The sequence below is a fragment of the Polypterus senegalus genome, chromosome 12 (assembly GCF_016835505.1).
Source record: "Polypterus senegalus isolate Bchr_013 chromosome 12, ASM1683550v1, whole genome shotgun sequence".
Lineage (NCBI taxonomy): Eukaryota > Metazoa > Chordata > Cladistia > Polypteriformes > Polypteridae > Polypterus > Polypterus senegalus.
In genome coordinates, this window is record NC_053165.1 from 30424713 (window position 1) to 30450124 (window position 25412).

At 39.3% G+C, this 25412-nt stretch overlaps 2 protein-coding genes across 2 annotated transcripts in view; one reads left to right on the forward strand and one right to left on the reverse strand.

Annotated features, from left to right (window-relative positions):
* LOC120540210 (voltage-dependent calcium channel subunit alpha-2/delta-4-like) overlaps nucleotides 1–25412 on the forward strand; it is a 619956-nt gene that overhangs the window by 280287 nt on the left and 314257 nt on the right. The gene's annotated exons all lie outside the window — the stretch shown is intronic.
* LOC120540310 (leucine-rich repeat and transmembrane domain-containing protein 2-like) overlaps nucleotides 1–25412 on the reverse strand; it is a 112643-nt gene that overhangs the window by 52685 nt on the left and 34546 nt on the right. Inside the window, exon 2 of the mRNA XM_039770961.1 lies at nucleotides 21515–21697. Coding sequence (XP_039626895.1) covers nucleotides 21515–21566 — 52 coding nt within the window. The 5' untranslated portion in view covers nucleotides 21567–21697. The remainder of the gene's footprint in view (nucleotides 1–21514; nucleotides 21698–25412) is intronic.

A 25412-nucleotide genomic window follows, 5' to 3' on the forward strand; every position in this document is an offset into this window, starting at 1 on the left:
CTAGAAGGGATGGAGTCAGTTGACGTCACTGAACCGTTTCATGGTACAGTTGAGGCAAAGGAACACTTTACAGTTAGAGGCTGCACCTGCATGGGCATTACATACCTGGGAGGGACTTGGATGGTGACACATGCATGACACAAGCAAATTGTCAACAAAGCTAATAGCAAGACTTTTTTTTAACCTGTGAACTTGAATGCGATGAATATGACGTCTTTTATTGATGTTTCACGACCTCAAAGGATATGCTCCCAAAACTGGGAGCTCAAAAAAGGGCATTGGAAATTGTCCAAAATATTTTATAAAAACAAAACTAAGTCATAAAGCGAAAAACTAATGACATCATTAAAACTTTGGGAAACAGAACCCCCCCAATTAAGTGCACATTTTTGCCAAAAAAATGAGCTAAAACAAAATACCCAACATATAGGGAGTAGCACCTGTGTTGGCCATGCATGACTTATCTGAAAGCATAATGTCTGAGATTACTAAGATCTGAAGATACAAATATAGGAGCTGGATTTCCATTCTTGAACCTGCTGCAAAGATGTCTCTTTGAAAAAGCTGTTTAGAATTGCTTGCTAGCTTCTCAATGAGTGCAACGGAATCTGGAGTTTTTCAGTGTGATAAGCAGGAGGACTTCAAATCCCTACAGATTTTATTTTTTCTCCAGCCGTCTGGAGTTTTTTTGTTTTTTCTGTCCCCCCTGGCCATTGAACCTTACTCTTATTCGATGTTAATTAATGTTGATTTATTTTGTTTTATAATTGTGTCTTTCATTTTTCTATTCTTTAATATGTAAAGCACTTTGAGCTACTGTTTGTATGAAAATGTGCTATATAAATAAATGTTGTTGTTGTTGTTGTTGTTGACTTAACATCACTCCCATCACTTCCTTACCGACAACCAAAGGTACAGACATGTGTAAGATTCAAAAATTGTACAAAGCTGTAATATGTCAAAAGGGAGTCTGATGTCCTACATATTTTTAAAACCAGCACCTCACCCCCTTGTGATGTGTGTTTGTCTTAAGTCATTTGTGCTTTCTCAAGTTCCATGGTACCCATCTAATTGGCTTGCAACTGCCTAGCTTTTATTTTCTAGCGTTAGCAGGAATCCTAACCTGTCTGAGTAACTTCAATAATAGAAAGAAAATTCCCTGAAATACCAGGAAATATTTCACTTGCAAGTCTTTAAACCATCAGACCTCCAACGCCTTTCCTTTCAGCAATTCCTTATTTCACAAAGGTCCCCCGCTGCTGTGTTTTTCTTGAGTGTGTCAGAATGTTTTACTGAGCTCTGCACTAGGGGAGCAGCCAACAAATCTCAATTTGATTCAGACTTTCATATCAGACTTCTTCACGCAAAGTATCAGTCCATCTTTCAATCAGTTTCAAAGATATTGTACACAATTACCCTTCTTTGTGGGCACTTTCACAAAGAGCTTTACAAAGCTATTATGAAAAATGACAGAGCTTGGAAACAAGTAGGGAAACACAGCATCTCTTCAAGCTCTAAGGCATTATGCCAACAATATGTCACAGTAACAAGGCTGAAGAGAGACCAAATAAAATATATACTATATAAAGGAAACAAGTGCAGTGGTGTTCAAGAGTAATAAGGAACGAGGGCTTGAATGAAACTGAAATCGATCATTTGCGTGATGACATGGTCAAAGGGAGTTAATTTCTATGGATTGTAGCAGAAGGAGATATTTGAGTATATTCTGGAGAACAATGTCTGCAACATTCTGCTTCATTTTGCGAATACATTACATTCACTTACTTAGAAGACATTTATCCAAAGAGGTCAACATAATCAAGTAAACATCAACCTGTGGGACTGTTTGTTACAGGGCAATGATACTAATTGGTCATCACAAGTGAAGAGCTCAGAAAGAAACACAAGTAAGTTCAATTCTTACACACAAAAAGAGTTTGAATTGAGATTTGATGCCACACAAAGACAAAGTGAATGAGAAGTAGCATAGGACCTCACAATATTCTGTAAGCAAGAATTGTGATTTGAACTTAATACGTTCTGCTACAGAGAGCCAATGTAATAATCTGAAAAGAAGACTAACATGTTTTTGCTCCGGCTGGTTGAACATCAGGCATGCTGCTGCATTCTGAATCATCTGCAGTGGCTTGATACTTCTGCCAGCAGAGAGCTGCAATAGTCTAGATACAACAAGATCAAAGCCTGGACCAGGACTCCTGCTGCATACTCCGACATGGTCTGATCTTGCAGATGTTGTATAGAGTGAATCTGCAAGACCAAAAGATCATTGCAACATGGTCAGTGAAGGACAATTGGTAAGTGATCACCACCCCAAGGTTGTGTACTGACTTGGCGGGTCTGATGAGCCGACCTAAATAGAGATTTATTGCTGAATAGACAGGCGAGCTGGGATAATAAGGAGGTCAGTCTTTTCCAGGTTTAGATGGAGACAGTGCTTCTTCATCCAGGTTGCAATATCAGTGAAACATGCAGAAATTCTAGGTGATGCCTTTTGGTCCTCTTGAGGGAATGACGCATATAGATGTTGTATCATCAGTATAGTACTTACAGTATGAGAGAATCCATGAGACTGGATTATAGGACCTAGTTAGGTAGTGTATACAGAGAAGAAGAAAGGGCTTAACACTGATTCTTGGAGCATCCTCCTGTGCTTACTGTTGCACCCTTGACGTTTGTCCAAGACGTAAGACTCAAACGACCTGATAGCTGCCCCAGTGATGCCAAAATCAGAGAGGGTGGCAGGAAGAATCTAATGGTTGACCATGTTAAAAGTAGAGGAGATATCAAGAAGGATGAGAATAGATGACATGTTTGTAGCTCTAGGTAGCTGTAATATCTTAGGAACAGTAAGTTTTGGTAGAATGGCTTTTCTTGAAGCCTGACTGATTAGGATAAAAGAAGGGAGATGCAGGTTATTAGGACTGAACTTGCGTCTAATGTTTGGCTCATTTGTACACTGATCTCTCTAAAATGCTGTTATATTGCTAGAAGGAGACCACCCTTGTACACACTATTTCAGAAGTGAGCTCCTGGTCTGGAAGTTTCAATTGTAAGCTGAGCTAGTTAAAACTGCATGCAATTTCCTGTATCCATTGCTTCTGTTATAAATCATTTTGTAAAGGGTAGTTAGTTTATCTAATTAAGGTTAACCATTATAATCATGTCATGTTACTTTTCCATAATATTAAGGGTGACACAGTGGTGCAATTGATAGCACAGCTCCACCACAGCTGTGTTTGAATAACAGTCTAGTCACTGTCTGTGGAGTTTAGATGTTCTGACATGTTAATGTAGGTATTTGTTTCTGGTACTTCAGTTTTACTCCCAGATCATGAGGGATAGAGTAACTAGTCACTCTAGAGAAGACCTGTGAAAGTGTGTGTAAGTTTGTGAATAAAGTCTGCAGAAGACTGGAATCCTGTCTTTACTCCTGCCTTTCACTGGGATAAGTGCTAGTAGCTCACAATCTTGCTTTGTTCTAAGCAATGCAGTATGACTGGTCAAGACCATAAGGTGGCGCTGACCGAATTATCCTTTTTTACCTGACAATATATTTATTGTTCAGTTTTATTTGATACTAGCTGAAATACCCAGCGTTGCCCTGGAGGAAAACAAAGTGTTTTTTTTTAATTGTTCGAGAAAAATAAAAATAAATTAACTAACAATGAAAACTCACTAATGTACTTGTCTAGCGGTCTTGTATGTATGTTATCATCCAGTTGACACTCGGAACTGGCCAACTCTATTTAATTTCAAAAGCAACAGGGGAGCGGTGCTGCTCAAACATAAAAGAATGCTGGCAGTCACTTCCACTTCGCCCTCTGGTGGTCGTTCCGAGTGTCAACTGGATGATAACATGCATACAGTGGAGCATCCATGTTCATTTGACTTTCATGTTCATTTTGCTTCAACTAGACTAATGGGTGTGCGCTATGTTGTGTGTGTTTGAATTACCTATAAGCCACCACAAATGTGCCATATGGCATCAGCTCTCATGTATTGAAGTTAGTGTGTAATTTATAAATTGCCTTTAGTTTTTAATTTTCCCTAATCGCAAGATCTCTAGAGGTCCACAAACCAAATGTAATCCAGTCTTTAATAAATAATATAAATCCACTTGTCTTATTTTCACATACTTTATAACCTTTTCTTTTTTGATGTTTCTTTATTTATGGATGCTTGTTTATTATGCTGATATTGTATGTGCTCATATTTATTATTTATCTCTCAAGTTCAGGTCCTCCCTCTTCCCAAGGAGCCCTAAAATAAGCACTGTTCTATATACATTTAAGACACACACAGTAGATTCAAAAAGCAAATGTTTTAATCAATCTAATTTTTCAGTATCACCTCTTTTACTAGTATGGTACAGGTGGTATCTCAGGAAAAAAAGATTTTAGAACTAACCTATTGTTAAAAAAAAGCTTCATATGCTATTAGAAATTTCAAGAGCTTTGTTTTTTTGTAAACATAGATTAAAATAAGGGGTTAATTTTTGTTTAATTTACCACCTCCTCTGAGTTATAATTGAATCAATAACTTCTTAGGCTTTCTGCATGCTGACCTGCAAGAGCTTCCATCTGTCATGAATTGTTAAAAACTGGATCAGATGCTTTATCTTAATCATGTTTAGATGCATGCCATGGAACAGGCCATCTTATCCTCAGTATATTTTGAATAAATCATGTGCTCTAAGTAAAATGAAAGTGACACTGGTGGGACATGTTATTCTGACTACACTGTAGCCCAGAATGTTTTGTGTGCCAGCTGGCGCTGTATGTGTTTGAGACAGGAGAGAATCACATTAGCAAATGAGAGGTACAAAAATGAAATGTTTAGCTGCGTCTGATCATCATGTTCACTTTGAACAACATATATTAAAAAAACACCAATAATATATATTTAATATAATGTAAAGTAAACTGAACCCATGTGAGTGTATGAGTATCTGTGTGTACACACAAGTGGACTTTATGATGGCCTGCCACACTTATCCAAGGTCAGTTCTTGCTTAGCACTCAATGCAGCTGAGATACTATATAATATATATCCTGTTTTATCTAATTTAGGGGCAAGGGCAGCCACAGCCTGCCCTGGGGCATTAGGTACAAAATTGGAAGAAGCTTTGCATGGGTCACCACCAACAACAACATTTATTTCAATAGCACATTTTCATAAAAATGATTTAGTTTAAAGTGCTTTACAACAGGACATGCAAACACCCTCACTGGACAACATTGTGCCTCCAATTAATCTCATGTGCATGTTTTTGAAAAAGAGGGAAGAAAATCAAAGTACAAAGAGAAAACCCATGCCGACTAGAAGGAGAATAGACAAACTCCGCAAAGACAACGACCATTTTGTAAACTGAATTAAAGCTGACAGTGACAAAGAAGAGACTATAATAGGACCGGGAAATGAATCAAAGTCATGGACAGAATAAGGATTGTAACCAGGAGGATGAGATGAACCAAACAACAATATACAAAACACAAAACAAACAGTCAAAAAAGGCATACAAAGATTCAGAGTACCAAAAGAATGAGAAACAGAGTGATGGTTTAGTTGCTTGTTTTTAAATGAATTGAATTCAATCATCAATATTGGATGCTGCATCGCACTGCTATTTATGGCATAGAGCTAATAATATAAATTATTATGCACCCCCCTAAGACCCCCCCTTCCACACACAACTGGGACAGTTGTCAGAGACAGAAACACATAAATGTGGTAAATGTTATAATAATATTAATTAACTATTTCCAAGAGACAAATAAAAATCTCTAAACCCATCCAGAAAGATGCATGATTCCCTCAGTCAAAATTAATATTAATCTCAAGAGGAATAAGAAATACATTTTACAAAATAATAATTCATAACAATTAGGAATCACCAATTAACCTACTTCCATGTTTTGAGGGTATGGGAGGAAACCACAGAATAAACAGCCTGCATATAATGACAAAAAATATATAGAACATTAAATCAGGCTAGATGAGAACAGGCCATTCAGTCCAGCAAAGCTCATCAGTCCTATCAATTTAATTCTCCTTAAATGGCATCAAGTCGAGCTTGGAAAGTCCCCAAAGTCCTACTGTCCACCACACTACTTGGTTAGTTATTCCATGTGTTGGTAGTTCTCTGTGTAAAGATAAAGTTTCTAATGTTTGTGAGAAGTTTACCCTCAATAAGGTTCCAAATGTGTCCCCGTGTTCTCGATTAACTAATTTTAAAATAAAAGTCTTGATCCACAGGACTAATTCCCTTCATAATTTTAAACACTTCAATCATGTCTCGCCTTAATCTCCTTTTGCTTAAACAGAAAAGGCTCAGCTCTTTTAGTCTTTCTAAATAATTCATCCCCTGTAACCCTGGAATCAGCCTAGTCGCTTTTCTCAGGACTTTTTCTAGTGCTGCTATATCCTATTTGTAACCCAGAGACCAAAACTGCACACAGTACTCCAGATGAGGCCTCACCAGTGTATTATAAAACTTGAGCAGAACCTCCTGTGACTTGTACTCCACACATCGGGGTGCTGTATAACCTGACATTCTGTTAGCCTTCTTAATGGCTTCTGTACCCATGCAGTAGGTAGTGAAGAGTCTACTATGACTCCTAGGTCCTTTGCATATGGCATAATTTTAAGGTTCAGACCTCACTTTGTGTATTCAGATCTAACACGTTTACTTCTTACATGCAATACCACACTTACACTAAATTCATCTTCTACAAACAAGCCCAAGCCTGCATTGTGTCTAAGTCCCCCTGTAATGATTCAATAGATTCTAGTTTAGCTGCATTTCTATCTAGCTTGGTATCATCTGCAAACGTAATCAGTTTGTAATTTATATTCCCATTTGGATCTCTTATATACATTAAAAATCATAGCACCTACCCCTATGGGGCACCTCTTTTAACATAATTTTTGACATCTGCGTAAGACACATCTATGACAATATAAAGGAACATAACATGGAGTATGTCTCTGTGCCAGATTATGAATCACAGTGTGTCAGTAGAGCAAAAATAATCTTATATTCACACTATATTTTATAGTGTCTTTATTTGTTCCTATATAATCTGTTCACAGTGTATTTTATAAAATGCCTTTATTTGTTCCACCCTCAAAAAAGACAATAAAGACATTTGGATGATATGGCAAAATTAATGGTTCAATGCACCAATACCTGCATTGTAATCCAGTAAACCAAATAAACCTCTATATTTAGTGCTCATATCTAACAACCGTATCCTTGACTCTGTAATTGAAAGACAGCAAGTGTGCTTAGCAGATGTATTAAAAGATATTGCAATAAAACTATAAGGGCTTACAATGACTGAGCATGTTGACTGATTGCCATAAATTCTGCTAATAAAAGGTTGTCACAAGCTGGAAAGGTTTGGAACTGTTCCTTGTAGTGTAAATTTAATTTTCTGTAATTTTAAGGAAAGCCGAACATCATCTTCCCATTGTACAATAGTAGGCGGATTTGGATTCTTCAAGCTGAGCAAAATAACACGGTGGGCAAGTCGTGTAGTGTTCTTTATCGTGGCAGAGTGATCATTAAGCTGTGAAAAAGCACTGTTAAAGGATGAGGATTTATAATGATCCTGAGGCTGCCTGATACGTAAATAAAAACTCAAGTACCAGTTGGGCTTGCATACATACAGTAGCTAAAATGAAATCCAGGGAGATGTGAGCTTCTAAAAAAAATCTTTCACTGCTAAGGCTTAATCCAGGGTGTATTTTTGTATTCTAAATCTCGGGAAACTGTTCCTGGCTGTGCTGCCTTCACCATGAAATCTGTACAGTTTTTTCAGGTCCAAGTACGCGCCTCCTTCAGTCTGAGTGTGAATTTGTGTGACCCAATTTGGACTAGTATCCTGCCATAAACTATCGCTATTGGAAGGATAAACGGATAAATTGCATAGCATCAAACTGTATTTACAAGTAAATAATAAGAAAATAAAAATGAACCAACACCCATAAACATATTAGCTTGTTATTATGCAACACTTCTTTGTCAGCAGCCTAAAATTGTTTTAAAAGCATTTGTAAGATGGTTTACAAGCGTCATAAACTATTTTCATGGCCAAACCAAAACATTGCAACCTATTAGGAATCCATCAGAACAAACAATATGCTTAGGTAACTGAGCTGCATGTTTATTTGAACTGCTTCTATTTTGTATCACCAATGAAGAATGACTACTTATGAATATCACACTCTGGAACGCAGAAGCTCATTGACAATGCTTATTGCAGTACAAAAGATTTCTGCTGCATGTGGTCACAGCTATTCACTCCATCTGAGGCTGACAGTTTTCGGTGATACAGTATGCCAGGTACCCATGTGGAGTCAATTTCACTTATGGTTGATTTTGAATGATGATGCCTTGCTGTGAATTTCCATGCTGATATTATCCTCAAGGAACTTCTTCCTCAAGTAATACAGATTTTGCAGCCTTTCTTGCCACGATGCATGTAACTTTACCCAACAATTACATCCCTTTCATCATCTTTGGATCCAGCTAATAATACTTTGTAAAAGAAGGAGTTGCTTTTCTATCTGCATGAAAGTATTTGCTCTATGTAGATCTGCCTGAAAAACAGATCTTTCTATTCATATGGCAATCTCCTAGGTACTGTATTGACCTGACTGCACTGAGCAGCAGTCACTTTGAAGAGAGATGGATTCAGAAGATGGATCATAAAAAAATAACTACCCAAGGTTAAACTGTTATGGCAAGATTTAATAAAACAGCCTTGGACATGAGACTAAAATCATAATTTCAGAATTGTAGTGATAATGTTGTGTGGTGGATTGCCGGCATTTTACTCCGGCCCTCACCCCCTGGCCGCTAGGAGGAGCTCTCCCGAGAGCATATACGGGCCCCGAATTCCAGCAGGGCCTCATGGACTATGTAGTTTTTATACAGAGCCCTGCTGGATACCTTGGGGGCCACTGGGAGTCGCTGTTGGGAGGCCAATGGACTCATTTGGGCACCATGACCCGGAGGTTCGTCACAGGAAGAGCGACGGGTCAGGAGGAATAAAAAGACTCTGAGAACTCCCAGACAATGAGCTGAGCTGGGTGGTAGGAGGGCAACGCGTCTGGGAGTGGAGGATTGTGATTATTATTGGTTATTATTGTGATTTATGAATATAGTGGAATGGAGGGTGCTTGGTGCACATTATTATAATAAATATAATTATTGTGGCAATTTTACCAGGTGTTTGGCGTGGTACCTGAGGGTTCAAGGGAGCACTACTGCCCTCTACTGCGACAGTTGGCAACCCAAAATTGTGAATACAGCCAAAGCAAAAACGCTAGATGGAAACCTTAGTTGAAGGGCAGAAAAAAACATCAGGTATTATGTTGTATCCATGAACTTGGAAGATGAACACCACATGCTGCTAATACAGGTGTTCCAAATTATGACACATATACACTTCGTATTGTAAAATCCAACCATTTCTTTTCTGAACCAGCTATTTTCCCAATTACGGGGTTAAAGTAGAGCCTATCCCTAAAACATTCCTCAAAAACAGGAACCCAGCTCATTCATTTGCAAAACACTTCATCATGAGCAAAAAAAAAAAAAATTCAAAGTTAAGCAAATCTCACTAAAGTTTATGCAGTGAAGTTCCTCATTCAGTACCCTTTTTGGCATCCAAACAATTCTGGTGGGGCGTAGCATACTGCAAGAAGGAGCGAAGCTATTCTGAGAATTCAGCCATAAAATTGGTCATGCAAAGGGTGTGTATGTGTGTGTGAGAATGAGAGGGCAAGCAAGAGATATGAGAGAAGTACTTGGGACTTCCACGAGCTCTGCACCTCTGCTTAAATCCAGGTTTATGGCCTGCAGCAAGTCTCAGAAAGTTACAATATACAAAATGAATGTCTACAAACATTGTATTTTGTCTTTTGTTTAGCCACCAAAACATAATATTAAAATGTACAGTACTTCAACATAAATCAGATATTGAACACTGAAAGCAGAAATTTAGTAAATATATGTTACTGTATGATTAATAATTAACAGTCAACACCCAACACATTCACAATTTCAATCCATGGATGTGGAATATAATTTTCCAAGTGGATGTGGTACCAAATGTTTAATTTCCAACTTTTGTTCAATAAGCAAAATTGTAAATTGTACTATACACCTCACCAGTGGATGAGATCTGAACAGAAGTGATGAGAACACTGGAAAATCTGGGAGTTGTATTGCTTAGCGCTGCATCTTCAATGTTGAGTGGAAGATATAGAAAGTGCATTGACTCTAACAGATTAAGGTGGTGGTGTCCACTTTTTTTACAATGAGAAATGAGAAGCTGTGTTCCATTTATGGTGGGGTTTTGCTTCTCAGCCTTTCTGGAACAGCTAATCTCACAGATCATTGATTCATGAATAGCATTGTGGATTATGTTCTAGTTGTGGAAGAATAGACCAACTCTTTGTCCTTGCAGCAATGCTTTATGGGATGTAAGAGTCTGCCAATCCAACCTGCTCTGTGGATTTATAAAAAATGTATAACTCTGTAATCCAAGATATAATTTGGAAGGTGGTTTAAGATTATGCTACTCTGGGGCCACTGTATGCACATACAAGAGTTCTTTCAGCTTTCTCGGTATTAAGTCAATTAATGGACAGATAATTAAGGTGCAGCAGAGCCTTGGAGAATATTTTGTTTAGGCATCAAAAGGTTGCATCTATACTGCTTACAGGAAATATTGTCACGTTGGGCACATTATCCTATGATACAATACAATACAATTTATTTTTGTATAGCCCAAAATCACACAAGGAGTGCCGCAATGGGCTTTAACAGGCCCGACCTCTTGACAGCCCCCCAGCCTTGACTCTCTAAGAAGACAAGGAACAACTCCCAAAAAAACCCCAATAGGAAGAAACCTCGGGAAAGGCAGTTCAAAGAGGGACCCCTTTCCAGGTAGGTTGGGCGTGCAGTGGGTGTCAAAAAGAAGGGGTTCAATACAATATAATACAATACACAGAACAGAACAAACCCTCAATACAGTATAAAAATAAACATTTTAGAAGTACGTAGCAGAATTTAACAGTGGATGACATCACATAATATGATTTGGGTTTGTTTAGAGTCCTGGAGACCCCATCCATCAAGCTGCCTCCCCCATTTGGCCATTCCACAGCTGAAACAGTGCTGGGCCAGCCAATCCGATGAAAGGACCTCTCTTTCCCATGATTCCAGCGATCCTCCATCAGGGATGACTTTACCATAGGCAGGCACAACAACTTGGCAGGTGGGCCATGGCACCAAGTGCCACATTTGAGTACCGAGAAGAGAAACAGAATAGGTCTTTGGTGCACACTGGAAAGGTTCACAAACTGAGTGTTATAGGGGTGCGATGAGAATTAGTGCTCTTGGAGTGATTTGCTTACTGTGCTGCTGCCTAAACAGAAGAGTTCAAGTACCTCATAGTCTTATTCTCAAGTCATGGCACAGGTGATTGTGAGACTGTCCTACAACTGGCTGGTGGAAATCTTATGGATGTTGTACAAAACCTTCATTTATGAAGCCAGGTTGGTGGTGGTTTGGGTTCTTATTCAGTCCCATTACGTGTCTATGGTCAATGTGAAGTGAAGCAAAATGGCACTGTTTATTGGTGAACTGAGTAGATTATAATATACAGTACAAGCATTCCAGGAAGCAGAGGCCCCTTCTTCAGGCAATGAGTAATACAGAAACTGAAGTTACCTTTGTTTATATATACACCAGGAAAGTTATGCAATTCTAAAACCCTTATATGATACATTGCACTTACTTTCCATGCTTCTCTATGGTCACAGACTCTGGGTAATGACAGAAAGAATCAGATTGTGAGTGTAAGCTTTTCCTTTCCAGGGTAGATGGAATATCTGTCATTGGTAGGGTGAGGAACTTAAGCAATATGGTAGGGTTTCAGAGTGCAACCAGTTTTTCTTTGGATCAAGAGGAACATTTTTTTGGATTCCTCCAGAACACCACATGAAATCCAGAGTGATTCAATGCTGGGATCTTCCAAGGAGGTGAATACTTCATCTAGGCAGTATAACTGAACAATTCAAGCATAGGTCAACTAAACTGGCAGCAAGGGGACAGAGTGAGACATTTCAGGTGACAGGAGGAAATCAAACTGAAATAAAGAGAGGAGAGTTGGAAAAACAGTGGAGTTAATACTATCAAGGCAATGTGAGGCTCAGTTTAGTTGCATTTTTGTCTGCACTGTGTTTAAGCATGAGTCATACCTGCTATAATCAAATATTTAATACAGTTGCCAGTCAGGCATATCTTATAAGGATTTTCAACAAGTGCTAATCCACAGATTGCAAAAACATATATGCTATTGACTTTCAGGGTAGCTTTAACACTATTTTCAGCAACTGATTACCCACTATGGCTACCATTTAATACAAGGATAGCATACACTACTGAGTGTGTGTTTAGACAGGCAGTCATGAGCATGGAAAGTAACTGCGACACTTTTTCTAAGAGAGCTGAAACTCTGGCAGATACATGCCCTTGTATTAGTGATAGTGAAATAGAAATAGTATAATGAAATGCTATACAGAGATCATATTAAAGGATTTGGAATTCATGGATGCCACACTGTCATATATGCTGTGTTTCATTTGAAGTGGGAAGTTGGAACTTACAAGTTCCTTGTTCGAATTTTCAATTGGAATGCCCACTTAAGTTGGAAACTCTGGACTGGTCTGTCAAGTCCGTGTTTGTCCGACTTCAGGTTATGATGTCAATTGAAAATGACAATGTACACCATGAACTTGATTGAAGGCTGTAATATTATACTGTTTATTAGCACTTCTGTCTCACTAAATCAGTTGTACACACAGTACTGTCCAGCTCTTGACATGTCGCTGTTTTGTTTGGATGTGTGAAATATTGCATAATGCATTTTCCTCAACTGCTACTTTTTCTGACGGAGCAAGCACTGCAAAGATTTTCCTGGATGAGTCCATATTGGTTTTCCAAATGTTTTACTGCAATGTGGTCAACTCTGACATAAGACTCCTGAAGTAAATGGAATGCAGCCTAAGATGAATTTTGCAATTTATTTTTAAATTAAATAAGTTCAGGTTTATTGTATTTACTTGTCAATCACTCCCAAACTACTGTAGTGCCAGCTCTGTACCTCAAACAACATAGAATACATTGTATTATATAAAGAGAAAACATTATAGCAGCAAATCAGGCATATAAAACAGACTAGCAATCCAAGCGGGGCGGCTTGAAGCCTTTTTGACAGCAAGATAATCCATCCGGTTCTTTCAATGGACAGCATCAGAATACACACACTTAATGAAGGTTACGTGGCCAGAACACCTTCTGTTCTATCTTTTTCAGCATGGAAATACTCATTTCCTATTCTTTTATTTCCTTTTGCAGATGCACACTGATGAAGACCCCCACCAATCCCATTGCAATTTGTTTTACAAACCACATTAGAAGATAATTCAAAGTAACAGCAAAGTGACGCACTACAGAACATAATTCAAATACACAATAACGCAAAGCCCAATAAACATTCAGTTTTTTTATTGTTGTATGTCATAAAAATGTCAAGGTTCTTATTTACACTTGTCCTCTCATTTAAATTATCATTAGGTAAGAAGCAAAGAATGGAGTTTGCATGTTCTCCCCGTGTCTGCGTGGGTTTCCTCCGGGTGCTCCAGTTTCCTCCCACAGTCCAAAGACATGCTGGTTAGGTGGACTGGCGATTCTAAATTGTCCCTAGTGTGTGCTTGGTGTGTGGGTGTATTTGTGTGTGTCCTGCGGTGGGTTGGCACCCTGCCCGGGATTGGTTCCTGCCTTGTGCCCTGTGTTGGCTGGGATTGGCTCCAGCAGACCCCCGTGACCTGTGATCGGATTCAGCGGGTTGGATGATGGATGGATGGGAGAAGCAAAGAATATGACATAAAATATACACACTGTAGCACAGAACAATGTGACAGCTTACAGGACAAAATATAAATGAAAAAAATGCACATAGAGTTAGCAGTGGTGTCAGTTTGGAGGCTTTCTAGTGTCTCACCTATGTGGTCTCAAGATTTATGTTTCACTCTTATCTTTAACACAATGTCTTGATGCTGATTGGTGCACATTTCTCAGGGCCCACGGCTTCCTTATTTTGAGAAGTGAACCCACAACCTCTTTCATCTTTGGATTGTCACTGGTTCTGCAGTGTCATTTGCAACTGAAACAAGGTACCTTTCCTCATCTGGCTCCACTCTTGCTTAGCTTCTACCCTTTTCTGCAACCTCTTTCATGTTTGGATGCCTCTCGTGGACCTTCAATTAAATTTTGCAGTATTGTGGGGCATTTGATTAACATTAGCTCTGCACTGCCATTCACAACTGAAACAAGGTACCTTTCCTCAAATGGCTTGACTCTTGCTTGGCTTCCAACCTTTTTTTATTTGAAATACTCACCTCTGTGATCCAAACTTTTCTTCAACCTGATCGCTCCAGGAATTTCAGTTCATTGCGATGAATGCTATAGGATTTGATGTTTATATTTAGGTTGACCCTAATTCTCTTTATGGTTCTTCCTTGTACTCTGCCCCCAAGCAGGTGTTTTGGAAGTCATGTTGTAATGCATTCCAATGATGATGTGTCCAACCACAACGGAAATTACGGCAGGCAATCATGACCTCAATACTGGTCATATCTACTCATAACACACAGGAATCTGAAACCTGGGGCCTCATTTATAAAGCTTGCGTGTACGCACAATAAGAGGCTTGAAATGTGTGTATCCAACTTCCCACGCAAACATTTTGATTTAGTTAAGAAAACTTGACGAGAAAGCTTGCTTATATTTATGGCAACTCTGACCAATGCATACATACTAGGAAATGACGTTACCCTTGATCAAGCAGGGAAATGTAGTCAAACCAGCTAAACGACGACTCACACATATACTAATGTATATCAGTGACCCATTATTATAATGTATGTTGTTTTGAAAAATGTATTATACCTCAAAAGTGATAAATATGATGTACAGACACCACTTTTGTTCCATTTTAAAAAGGCCAAGCCAATGCTACGTATTTCCCCTGAAGAACATTTTTGGCTTTTCATGCAGTTTATATTGACTACCTGTTGACACTTCTCCAAAACCTGGCCAACAAGACAGGAATATCTTCATCAAGCTTCACGCCTTGAGCATGGAAAGGGCACTATATAAATAAAATGTATTATTATTATTATTACTCCATCACATCTGCCATGCTCAAAGCCGTTAACTGACGCCAAGTGTAGGAGTACATACATTAAAAAAAATAAAATATAAACATCTTTTTGCCAACATAAAAAGGCTATTTGCAGCAGAGTTTGGTTCTCCTTCATGTAACTGGAGTACTTTACTGTACTCATATTGCAATAAGGGCACCTAGCGAGAATGAAGCTGCTTTTGTCAACCATGAGCAGTTACATTCCATTAATGCACAAGTCATCCATGATGTGACTAGCAAACACCGTGTCTCAGCGGCTTGAGTTAACCTCTGATTTGTTTATTCTGAGGCAAAGTTGCTTTGACAGATTTGACGGTGCTGTATGTGGCTGCTAGCTTTTATTGGCATGTGCATTTTAATGATATATTGGCATGTACATATTTTCACGCTCAAATCCACTCAATGTTTTATAAATGAGGCCTTTGATCCCCAGGATGCTTGTTTCTTTGTGCTCAGGGACAGGCTGTTGCAGCTGGCAAAGAAAGAGACTCCCTTTAATCTTTCAGTAAATATCTGACAGCAGTTGTCTGTAGCAATGTCCCATTCCAACAGGCAAACTCTTTATTTGAAATATCCTTGAGTGGAGATTCAGCCTCAGAGACCAAACATTGTAGTTATTAGTTTAAGGTTGAGTAAACTTCTTATGTACAAAATAATATAAAACCACCAACTTGGTTCAATTCATGATTCTGGGGTTCAATCTCAGTAGCATTTGGCATAGAGCAGGAGCTAACTGGATGGCACTTACAGAAAGCCCAATAATAAGGAGCAACCATTCAGTAATGTGATAGTAAGAGCATGAAAAGGAAATAGTAATAATAAGAAGAAGAAGAAGAAGAAAAAGAAGAAGAAGAAGCTAAAAGAGACCATTGGTCATTTGAGTTAATAAATAGCACACTCCAATGAAAGTAAAGAATTCAGTGGTGTCCATTAAAACTTGAAATATTCATGGGGCTATCCATTCTTCAATCCAATTTTAAAACCACTTTAGTTCACTACACCATAATGTCACAGCCTTTCCCTGAAGTAGAAGGTTCAAGGCAGCAACCGAACCTGGCCACACAATCACTGACTCATACCACAGCAACCTACATTTGCTAATTGTGTGTGTTGGTTTAGATGGTGATTCTATATTGTCCCTGGTGTAGGTCTGTCCATGAGAGGGCCCTGTGATATCCATGACCTTATACTGTAGCGATTACTTCCAGGACTGACTCCAACCCTCCAGCAACTCTCAATTGGATGAAACAGCTTTGAGAGTGCTGTTGTTGGGGTCGTTAAACTAACCCCCTAAAGAAAGCCATCATAGACATCACTTATGATTCTATTTTTGTTTAACATTTTTCTCAGACTTCAGTTAGGGTGTTTCTGAATGTTGTCTTTATCATTTGGGGGTTTGAAATATGGAGATTTCATATATCTCACAAATGTCTATAAAATTATACATCTATTTAACATTATTCTAGTTGGAATATTTTTGTCCATGATACCATATTGTTTTATTACAGGCTCTGCTAACCATAGTGTTATTAAGCATGGTCATGTGAAACATTATTGACACAACCGTGTAAAGATCAACTCATTTAATTCCATAAACATCCAAGTTTGCAGAAAACACTGTGTATGTGTGTGTGTGATTCTGATTTTTGTTTCTCTCAGTCATTATGAATTTAGGCAACATTATTTTAACCGTGATTTCAGGGAATTTTTTGGGGGGTTTGACAAAAGATTGGTGTGAGTTTTGGCTTACAAACTTTGCATGTATTTTGAGTTTATCTAATTTCCTGGTCTGTCTCCCTAAAGAAGTGTCTAATGTTTATGAATTAGTATAACATCAGAATGTGCAAACTACACACAGATAGTGACTGGTCCAGGTTTTAAAACCAGTCTCTTGGACCACTAACTAGTGAAACACCATGGTGATCAAACACAGGCAGAAGCAAGAGAAAATTCAGGAGCTGTTTAATCTCTCTGCGGTGGGCTGGCGCCCTGCCCAGGGTTTGTTTCCTGCCTTGCGCCCTGTGTTGGCTAGGATTGACTCCAGCAGATCCCCGTGACCCTGTAGTTAGGATATAGCGGGTTGGATAATGGATGGATGGATGTTTAATCTCTGAAGATCTGTGCCTAATAAAAAACAACCATTCAGGAGTGCTTATGGTAAGAGCATGTAGTGTTACTGAATATATCAATAATAATAATGTGAGGGTAAGAGAGACTTTTGCTTCAAAAATACTTGGAGCACATAATAATAATTCTTCACTATTACTGTATATAGCACTTTTCTCATTACTCAAAGTACTTCAGTGAGTGGGGAACCACTGCAACCATCACTAGTGTGTAGCATTCACCTGGATGATGTGATGGCAGTCATTTTTACCTTAGTACGCTCACCACACATTAGCTGTTAGGTGGTGAAGTGGTGAGATAGTTAGCCAATTAGAAACAGGGGATGATTAGGGATCAGAATGACTAGGCCAGGGTGGGCAATTTAGCCATGACATCAGGAAACACCCTACTCTGTACAATGGATGCCCAGGGATCTTTTATGAGTCAGGACCTCGTTTTGTGTCTCATCTGAAGGATGGCACCATTTTAACAGCACAATGCCACCATCTCTGCAGAGGGGCATTGGGATACACACACAGACCAGAGGGTAAGCACCCCCTGCTGGCCTCACCAACACCTCTTCTAGCAGCATCCCAAGCTTTTCCTAGACGGTCTCCCATCCAAGTACTGGCCAGGCCCAAACATGCTTAGCTTCAGGTGGATGACCTGTTCTGAAGTACAGTATGGCTGCTGACACAGGTCATTTGGGGTGATCACAGCAGACAGTGATGTAATTAAGGAGTGTTATGTAACTCAATCCATTTCCATTGACCATTCACCATCAGTCTCAGAATGGAGGCCACCCCTGGGACATCCTTTGTCATCGCATCACTAGACAAGGAATTCCAGGGTAAAAGTAAGTGGACTACATCTTCTAAGCTTGTCCATATTTTTCAACATCATTATAAAAAAAAAAAAGATTGTGAATTTAACTATCCCATGTCCAAGGTCCTCAACGTGTATACACTTCCTTAAGCTACAATTTCTAATTTTCAACAGACGATTGGAACATTCAATCTAACTGACGCTTAATTTCACATCACCCTTTCCTGCTGTTTCATTTTCTACATGTGCTACATTTCAGGCTTTCTGGAAGGCTGTATAAAGGAGGCTTGTGTGAAATAAAAGTGAATGTATGCCTTGAAGTTTATGGAAATCCTATGGAATGCTAAACATGACGCATGTGCTTGTGTTAATTAGAGCTATTTTTAGTCTAATACTTTGCAACGTTCCTGCCTGCGTTACAACAAAAGCCTTGCCTCTGGTGTGCAAACAAAAAGATGGACCTCATATGCCGAGTTAAGATGCTGTCTATGTCACAGCTGCTGTCATCCATTAACGTTGCTATTAGGAGATGAAAATCAAGGTCATGTGTTCTTTTTCCCTCTGACAAGTACAGAGGAAATTTATTTTGAGGTGTCTGTTTTTTGTTGTGACAGCCGTGCAAGGGCATCTCAGCTAAGCAGGCCCTCGAAAATGAGGACTTTGTGCCGTCATTCGATTGGCTCCTAATGAATGATACCTCTGTCGTTTCTATCTTAGGATGCAGTATGTATCCTTTAATCCAAGATTTAGCTGCTGCTGAAGTGTGCTTCTGGTGCCTCTGGTTTTCATTCTTTGCTTTCAGGGACAATGAATTAAAAAAAAAAACAGTTCATTTAAACCACTTTCAGTGACTGCAAGCAGCCTAATGTACATAGTGTCAGAACCCAAAAATGTGTCCTTATGGAACCACACAGATGTTAAATCAAAGAAGGAGGCCACCTGTGCTTCCCTTGCCCTCACACCCAGGAACTACTCAGACTTCAGGACTAGTCATGAATTGCCATCGCTGTGTTGCTTGTTCCACGTCATAGCTGTTGACAGAAAGCCTTTATTTTATGCAGCACCTTTGATTGTAAGGCCTGTCATCAAGTGCTTTATGAAGCTGCCAAAACTGGTCAAATGGGAACAGATTTAGAAGGGTATGCGACTCAGTTTTCCGTCACATTTAACTTGTGATTAAGACTTTTAGGGGTGTGGGAGGTCCTGGCTGAATAGTAGATTGATATTAAAGCGTGGATCGTTTCAACCTTAATCAGACTAAAAATATGAAATATTAAAAAGCACTGCAACAAGCATAAAACATATCCCTTGTTTTTCAGCACCCACCACCAGCCTACCAAGGATCAATGTCATCCTTAGCAAAATTGGGATATACAAAATAACCAGATTCACTTTTTTCTTAATGCTGTAAAAAGAAAAAGGAGTGCTATTGGGGATAGCGTAACATATAAAGAGAGGATAAGAGGTGCATCACAAAGTAATATTTGTCTCAGTTTTGGACAGCTAAGCCTAGGTAGTCTAGTTCTTCGATGAGTTTTCCAGATTTCCTATTGACCCAAGACACAGACGACTCAAGGCAGACTAAATTCTTGAGACTGGATAGCTAGCTGTCCAGCGAGATGAGGTCTTGTGAGAGAGATGGAAAAAGATGAGGTCTGGTCAGGAAGACAGAAAAATGAGTTTTTCTTGCAGAGTGGCAAGAAAGAGAAGTTTCGAATAGTAAAACATTGAGAGATAATAAGCACCAATCCAGAAGGAGAAAGGGTAACTGAGAAATATTCAAAGAAAGAACGAAACTATTCTTTCATCTTAAGGGCGAATCACGTACTGAAGACTGAAGCCAGGAAGCACTTCTTTATGCAGAGTTGTGATACTCTGGAAGAAACGACCATGACATGTAGTTGAAACAATGACCACTTTTAAGAAGAATGTGGGTGAGATATTGGGGCAGCTTAGCTGAACAAACTGGCTCGATGGACTGAATAGTCTCCTCACATTAGCCAAATTTCTTATGTTCTAAGATCAAGAGCAACATATGGTAGCCGACAGGGTAACAGTGCCAAAATACAACATGTAGTACACAGATAGCAAAATGGATCAGCTGAACAGCCAATCAGATGTTGCTTGTGAGTCTGGGCTCAGATTGGGCGAGCCCACTGAGAAGAAGAGACCATCACAGTCAGAAGTCAACAGTCATTTAAGCTATAAGGGTTCTCCTTTGGCACACCTGGCATTTGCATGTCCCTGTAATGCCGATGATCTGTGCAGGAAGTGTTTATCCAGGTGAAGAGGGGCCAGTTACATGGATGAAGTGACCCAGATTCAGCAAAAAAGGTGACATAAGATGCAGCTCACCATGGAGGGTGGGATTCTTTGAAGGGAAAGTGTAGTGGGGCTCAAATTGAAAGAAGAAACTCCCTTGCAGTTAAAGAGGTCTAACTTACAACAAAATTGCTTTTCTTAACACCATAAAAACAGAAAGTAAATCATTAATAAAAGGAGTAACAAAGTACAACATAAACCAACAGAGGTCTTCTCCACAGTTCTGGAACTTCTGTCTATCTAGCAGGGGTTCTACCACCAGCAGCACTTTTCTCTCATCTACTATACATCTCCCTGAGCTAACAACCATATGCCAGCCGAACCTTTGTCCTGTTCACTTCCTGGCATCACGTTCAGTGAGGCACTGTCTAGAAGGAACAGCCCCAGCCAGGAGGCAATTCTGCGACCATTCTGTTAAACACTCCTAGGATGCTGCTTAGCAGCTCCAAATGTCTCTAAAGTCCTTAGTCCCAACTTCCATTTAATGGCCAGCCAACCGCCTACATAGTTTGTCCTCCATTATGTATAGCACAGGACTTATATAATATACAGTAATTTATATGCATCCTGCCATCCACTGAGCTGGAGAACTTCTAATAAGTTAGGAAATACATCCTCATTGCTCTACCCCAACCCCGTGTAACTTCCTTTTTTTTTCTCCCAGCCCTCTCTTTACTAAAATGCTGGTCCTCATCTCACACCCCTTTAGCACTACTTCTACAAAAACTCAAAAGATGGACACCCCTTTCTAACTCCTGAAACAGCTATCATGAATGTTCAGAATCACAATTTCTTGGAATTGTTTAAATAACATATGAAAAAGCACCTCAATATTTTGCTTTCCAGGCATATTCACTCGAGCCTTTATAGTACCTATGCACCTGTATAACTTCTCATTTATCATGAGGGAACAAACCAAGAACAACTCAAGTTGAAACACTGTAGTGTCTTCTTACCGTGCTTCCACACTCTCTGCTGATTCTCCCAGGCTTCTTTGGGCTGCGCCATTGTCTTATTAATACCTGCTTATCCAGCTCACATGAGCCAAATACTGGCAACAATGCCTCTCCCGAGTGCAGCTGAAAGCAATTGCTTTAATGCTCAAAGACCCTGATGCCAGTGGTTGCCTATATTAAAGCCTGCAAAATACAAGGAGAAGCTGAAGTTACCATAGGTACAGTATTTAATCAGCATCTGTAAATTCTGTAGACATCACTTTCAAAAAGCACTTTTAAAACAATATAAAATTATTAGAGACAGGATGACTCAGACAGTATATTGAGTGTGTCACAGATAATAATAAATATTGTGTATTCAAAAATGAAAAGTATCAGATACATATAAAAGAGTTGCTGGAGCTTAAAGTAGGTCTGTCATAAAAATTAATTGAGAACAGATATACTGGGGCCTGTAAACTTCACAGACAAACAGTGAATCCAATATAGATGGTGAAAAGGACTTTGGTGTCCATTCACAAAGGTTTTAGAAATATAGAAGTCTAGCATCAGAACGCCTTGTCTGTTAACAGATTCAGAAGTTCTACAGACAAATTCTCCAGAGAGTTCATCTTTAGAATTATATATGGATGTTTCCATGGTGCACATCCTTTGAAACACGAGTTTTAGTATGCTTCTCAGATCTTCCTGAAGTGTAGCATTACCTTCCATACACACACATACTGTACATACACGTCTTCAACACATTTCACTCCTAAGGTACTACAAAGGAGTAATCCATGTTTGGGAGCTTTCATCTTGGATTTTAATCCACACTAAACCTTGGGAATATATAACTGCTTAACTCACTTGCTTGCACTGGCTGCCTGTTAAACATCATATCTCTTATAAGCTTCTTTGACCAACATATAAAGTTCATGATACTATTATTCCTATCTGTTTTTCTAGCAGGTTCTGTTATTACACACATTACCTTATGATGGCCATGTTGCAAAAGTAGCCATGAACATTACCCAGAGTCCATTTTATGAAAATGAGGGAAGTCCTCACAAGAGAACTAGAACTTAAGTAAAATTATTTACCTTAAAATCCAGTAAACTCTAGCTGTGGACCTCCAGAGCTCCACTCTATTGAGAGGGTTGTCACTTTATATTATACATTAGTGATAACACCTGGTTACACTATGGTTACGATTGAGGATGAGGGAGGGTCATCTGACTCAATTTAAGTAAACCAAATGACAAAAACCTGCAATCCAATTGGCTGTCTAGTGCAGCTACTGAATCATGGAACTGCAGAGGTCTGCAGCTATACCCATCTCAAATCTGTTGTTGGCTTACACTTGCTTTACAACTACAAGTGCAACATCACCCTGTGAACTGCGTCATTGATCTCTTCTGCTAGAGTGCTGATGACTGCTTTGTCTGAGGTTTCCATAACTTCGTATATATATATATTTATTAATTACATTTACAGAATATAATGCTTTTCTAACCTACTCAAAGTGCTACACATAGGCAATAGGAAAGTGCTTTAACAACCCCCAATGTGCAGCATCCACTTGGATGATCTAATGGCAGCCATACTTGCACCAGTATGCTCACCACAAATTAGTTATTAGATGATGAAGAGGTAAGAGAGATAGACAATTAGAGACAGGGGATGATGCAGACCCCAGAATGACCAGGCCGTGGTGAGCAATTTAGCGAGGACATATGGAAATAGCCCATTCTTTTTGAAAGAAACCCCTGGGATCTTTTATGACCACAGAGAGTCAGGAACTCGGCTTTATGTCTCATCTGAAGGAAGGTAACAATTTTTGCAGCACTGTGTCCTTGTTGCTGCACTGGGGCATTGATATTCACACACAGGCTGCAGGATTAGTTCCTCCCATGGCTTCACCAACATCTCTTCCAACAGCACTCCAACCTTTTCTTAGATGGTTGAAAAGTCTTAGGGCTTTTATTCCACATTTCTTCTGAAGCCCTACTGGCTGCAATTGTAAATTGCAAGTGTCTCACTGGGAGAAAGACTTTTTTTAAATAATAAATACATGACCCCCAAGTAATGGCTAAATGAGAGCAGGCAGAAACCACTAGAACAGTAAATACATGTGACACAAAACAGCAAACAGTACAAGCAAAACTTATTAGTATAATTCTGTTTATAAAATCTACTTTATGAGGGTAGGAAACGGTCCCTGAATTGATTTATTTGTGGGCTGATGTTACAGAATGTTACATCCTCCAAAATGAGTGGGTTTGAGCAGGCATTGACTGCAGTCTTTGATAGTACTGAGAGCTTTGGCAGGGGAGTGTCTGATGTAAATGTCCTTGATAGAAGGAAGAAGCACTCCAGTGATTTTTCTGTGCCATGGAGATGATGCTTTGAATAGCCTTGCAATTATGAATTTCTCAGTTGCCATTCCAAACTTGGTTGCAGTCTAATATTGATTCTTTTCAATGGTACATTCATAAGGTTAACTGGGTTGTAGGCATAGATATACATTTTTGAAGCCATCAAAGAAATTATAAACATTATGAATTCTTTATTTAGAGTGTGCTCATAGGTAGGAACTGGTTTCTGATTATGAAACTTGTGGAAATGAAAACTTGTTGGCTTCCCCCATTATCAATGTTGAGAACAGTTGTGCTAGAAAATAAATAAAGATTCAGTTTTTGAAATTTAATACATTTTCAAACCTTTCCGACATGTTTTCACTTTGTCATTTGGGGTTATTGGGTGTAGATTGATGGGCAAACATGGTGAATTTATCCATTTAAACACAATAAACAGTACATAAAATACTGGTGGAATCAGGCCAGGTTGAAAGTTGTTCTGTGGAAGTTGACATCCTGGGCATGCATGGACAGGTCTGAACGAGCTTGACGCTGTCTCAGCATTCTATAAAGGTGGCTTGCATACACTGATCCTGCTCATTTGGTTTTCATAGATAGTCAGTGTGCAAGTATAGTATCAGTATAGTAAAGTATCGTATCTGTAGCAATATAACAGTAAGCAAGCTTGATGCTATAGATGTTTTGTGGTTGGGCAATATGTCTCGTCAATGTCGTAACAGCCGCGATTCATTCTGCTATATCTCTGGCGAATATACACTTGCGCCTCAGAGGTGTTAGATGACTGCTCTTGTGAAGAAAGCTTATCATCTGTATTTCAGCTGGAAAAAAGTGGTGATCAAGGCATGGAATGGGTGCCTCACATTTGCTGTGCGACATGTGCTGTCAGTCTGAGAGCCTGGCTCAGAGGCACTCGAAACACTATGCCATTTGCTGTTCCGATTATATGGCGAGAACAGAAAGACCATGTGACGGACTGTTACTTCTGTTTGGCTAATGTGTCTGGTTTCTCTGCCAAAAACAAGAAGTCAATTGAATATCCTAATCTGCCTTCAGCAATGAGACCCATGCCACATGACGACAGTCTTCCAATTTTGAAACCACCAGAGGATTAGACCTTAGACCTTAGAACCAGATGAAGAAACTGCAATGCAGGGTAATGACAGTGACATTGACCCAGATTTTGAACCGTGCTCATCAGGCGATCCACATCTGATAACACAGTCCGAATTGAACGATTTGGTCAGAGATTTGGGTCTGTCAAAAGCACAAGCCGAGCTGCTGGGTTTGAGGCTGCAGAAATGGTGTTTGCTGTCACCAGGTATGAAAATTTCTGTGTTTCGAGGCCGACATCATGACATAACCAAATTTTTTGCATAAGTCGACAGTCTCTGTTTCTGTTGTGACATTGAAGGATTGTTCTCGGCCTTGGGTTGAGTGGCGTCTCTTCATTGATTCGTCAATGTTAAGCCTGAAAGCTGTTCTGCTACACAATGGCAATATTTATCCTTCATTACCTGTTGGCTATGCAGCACACATGA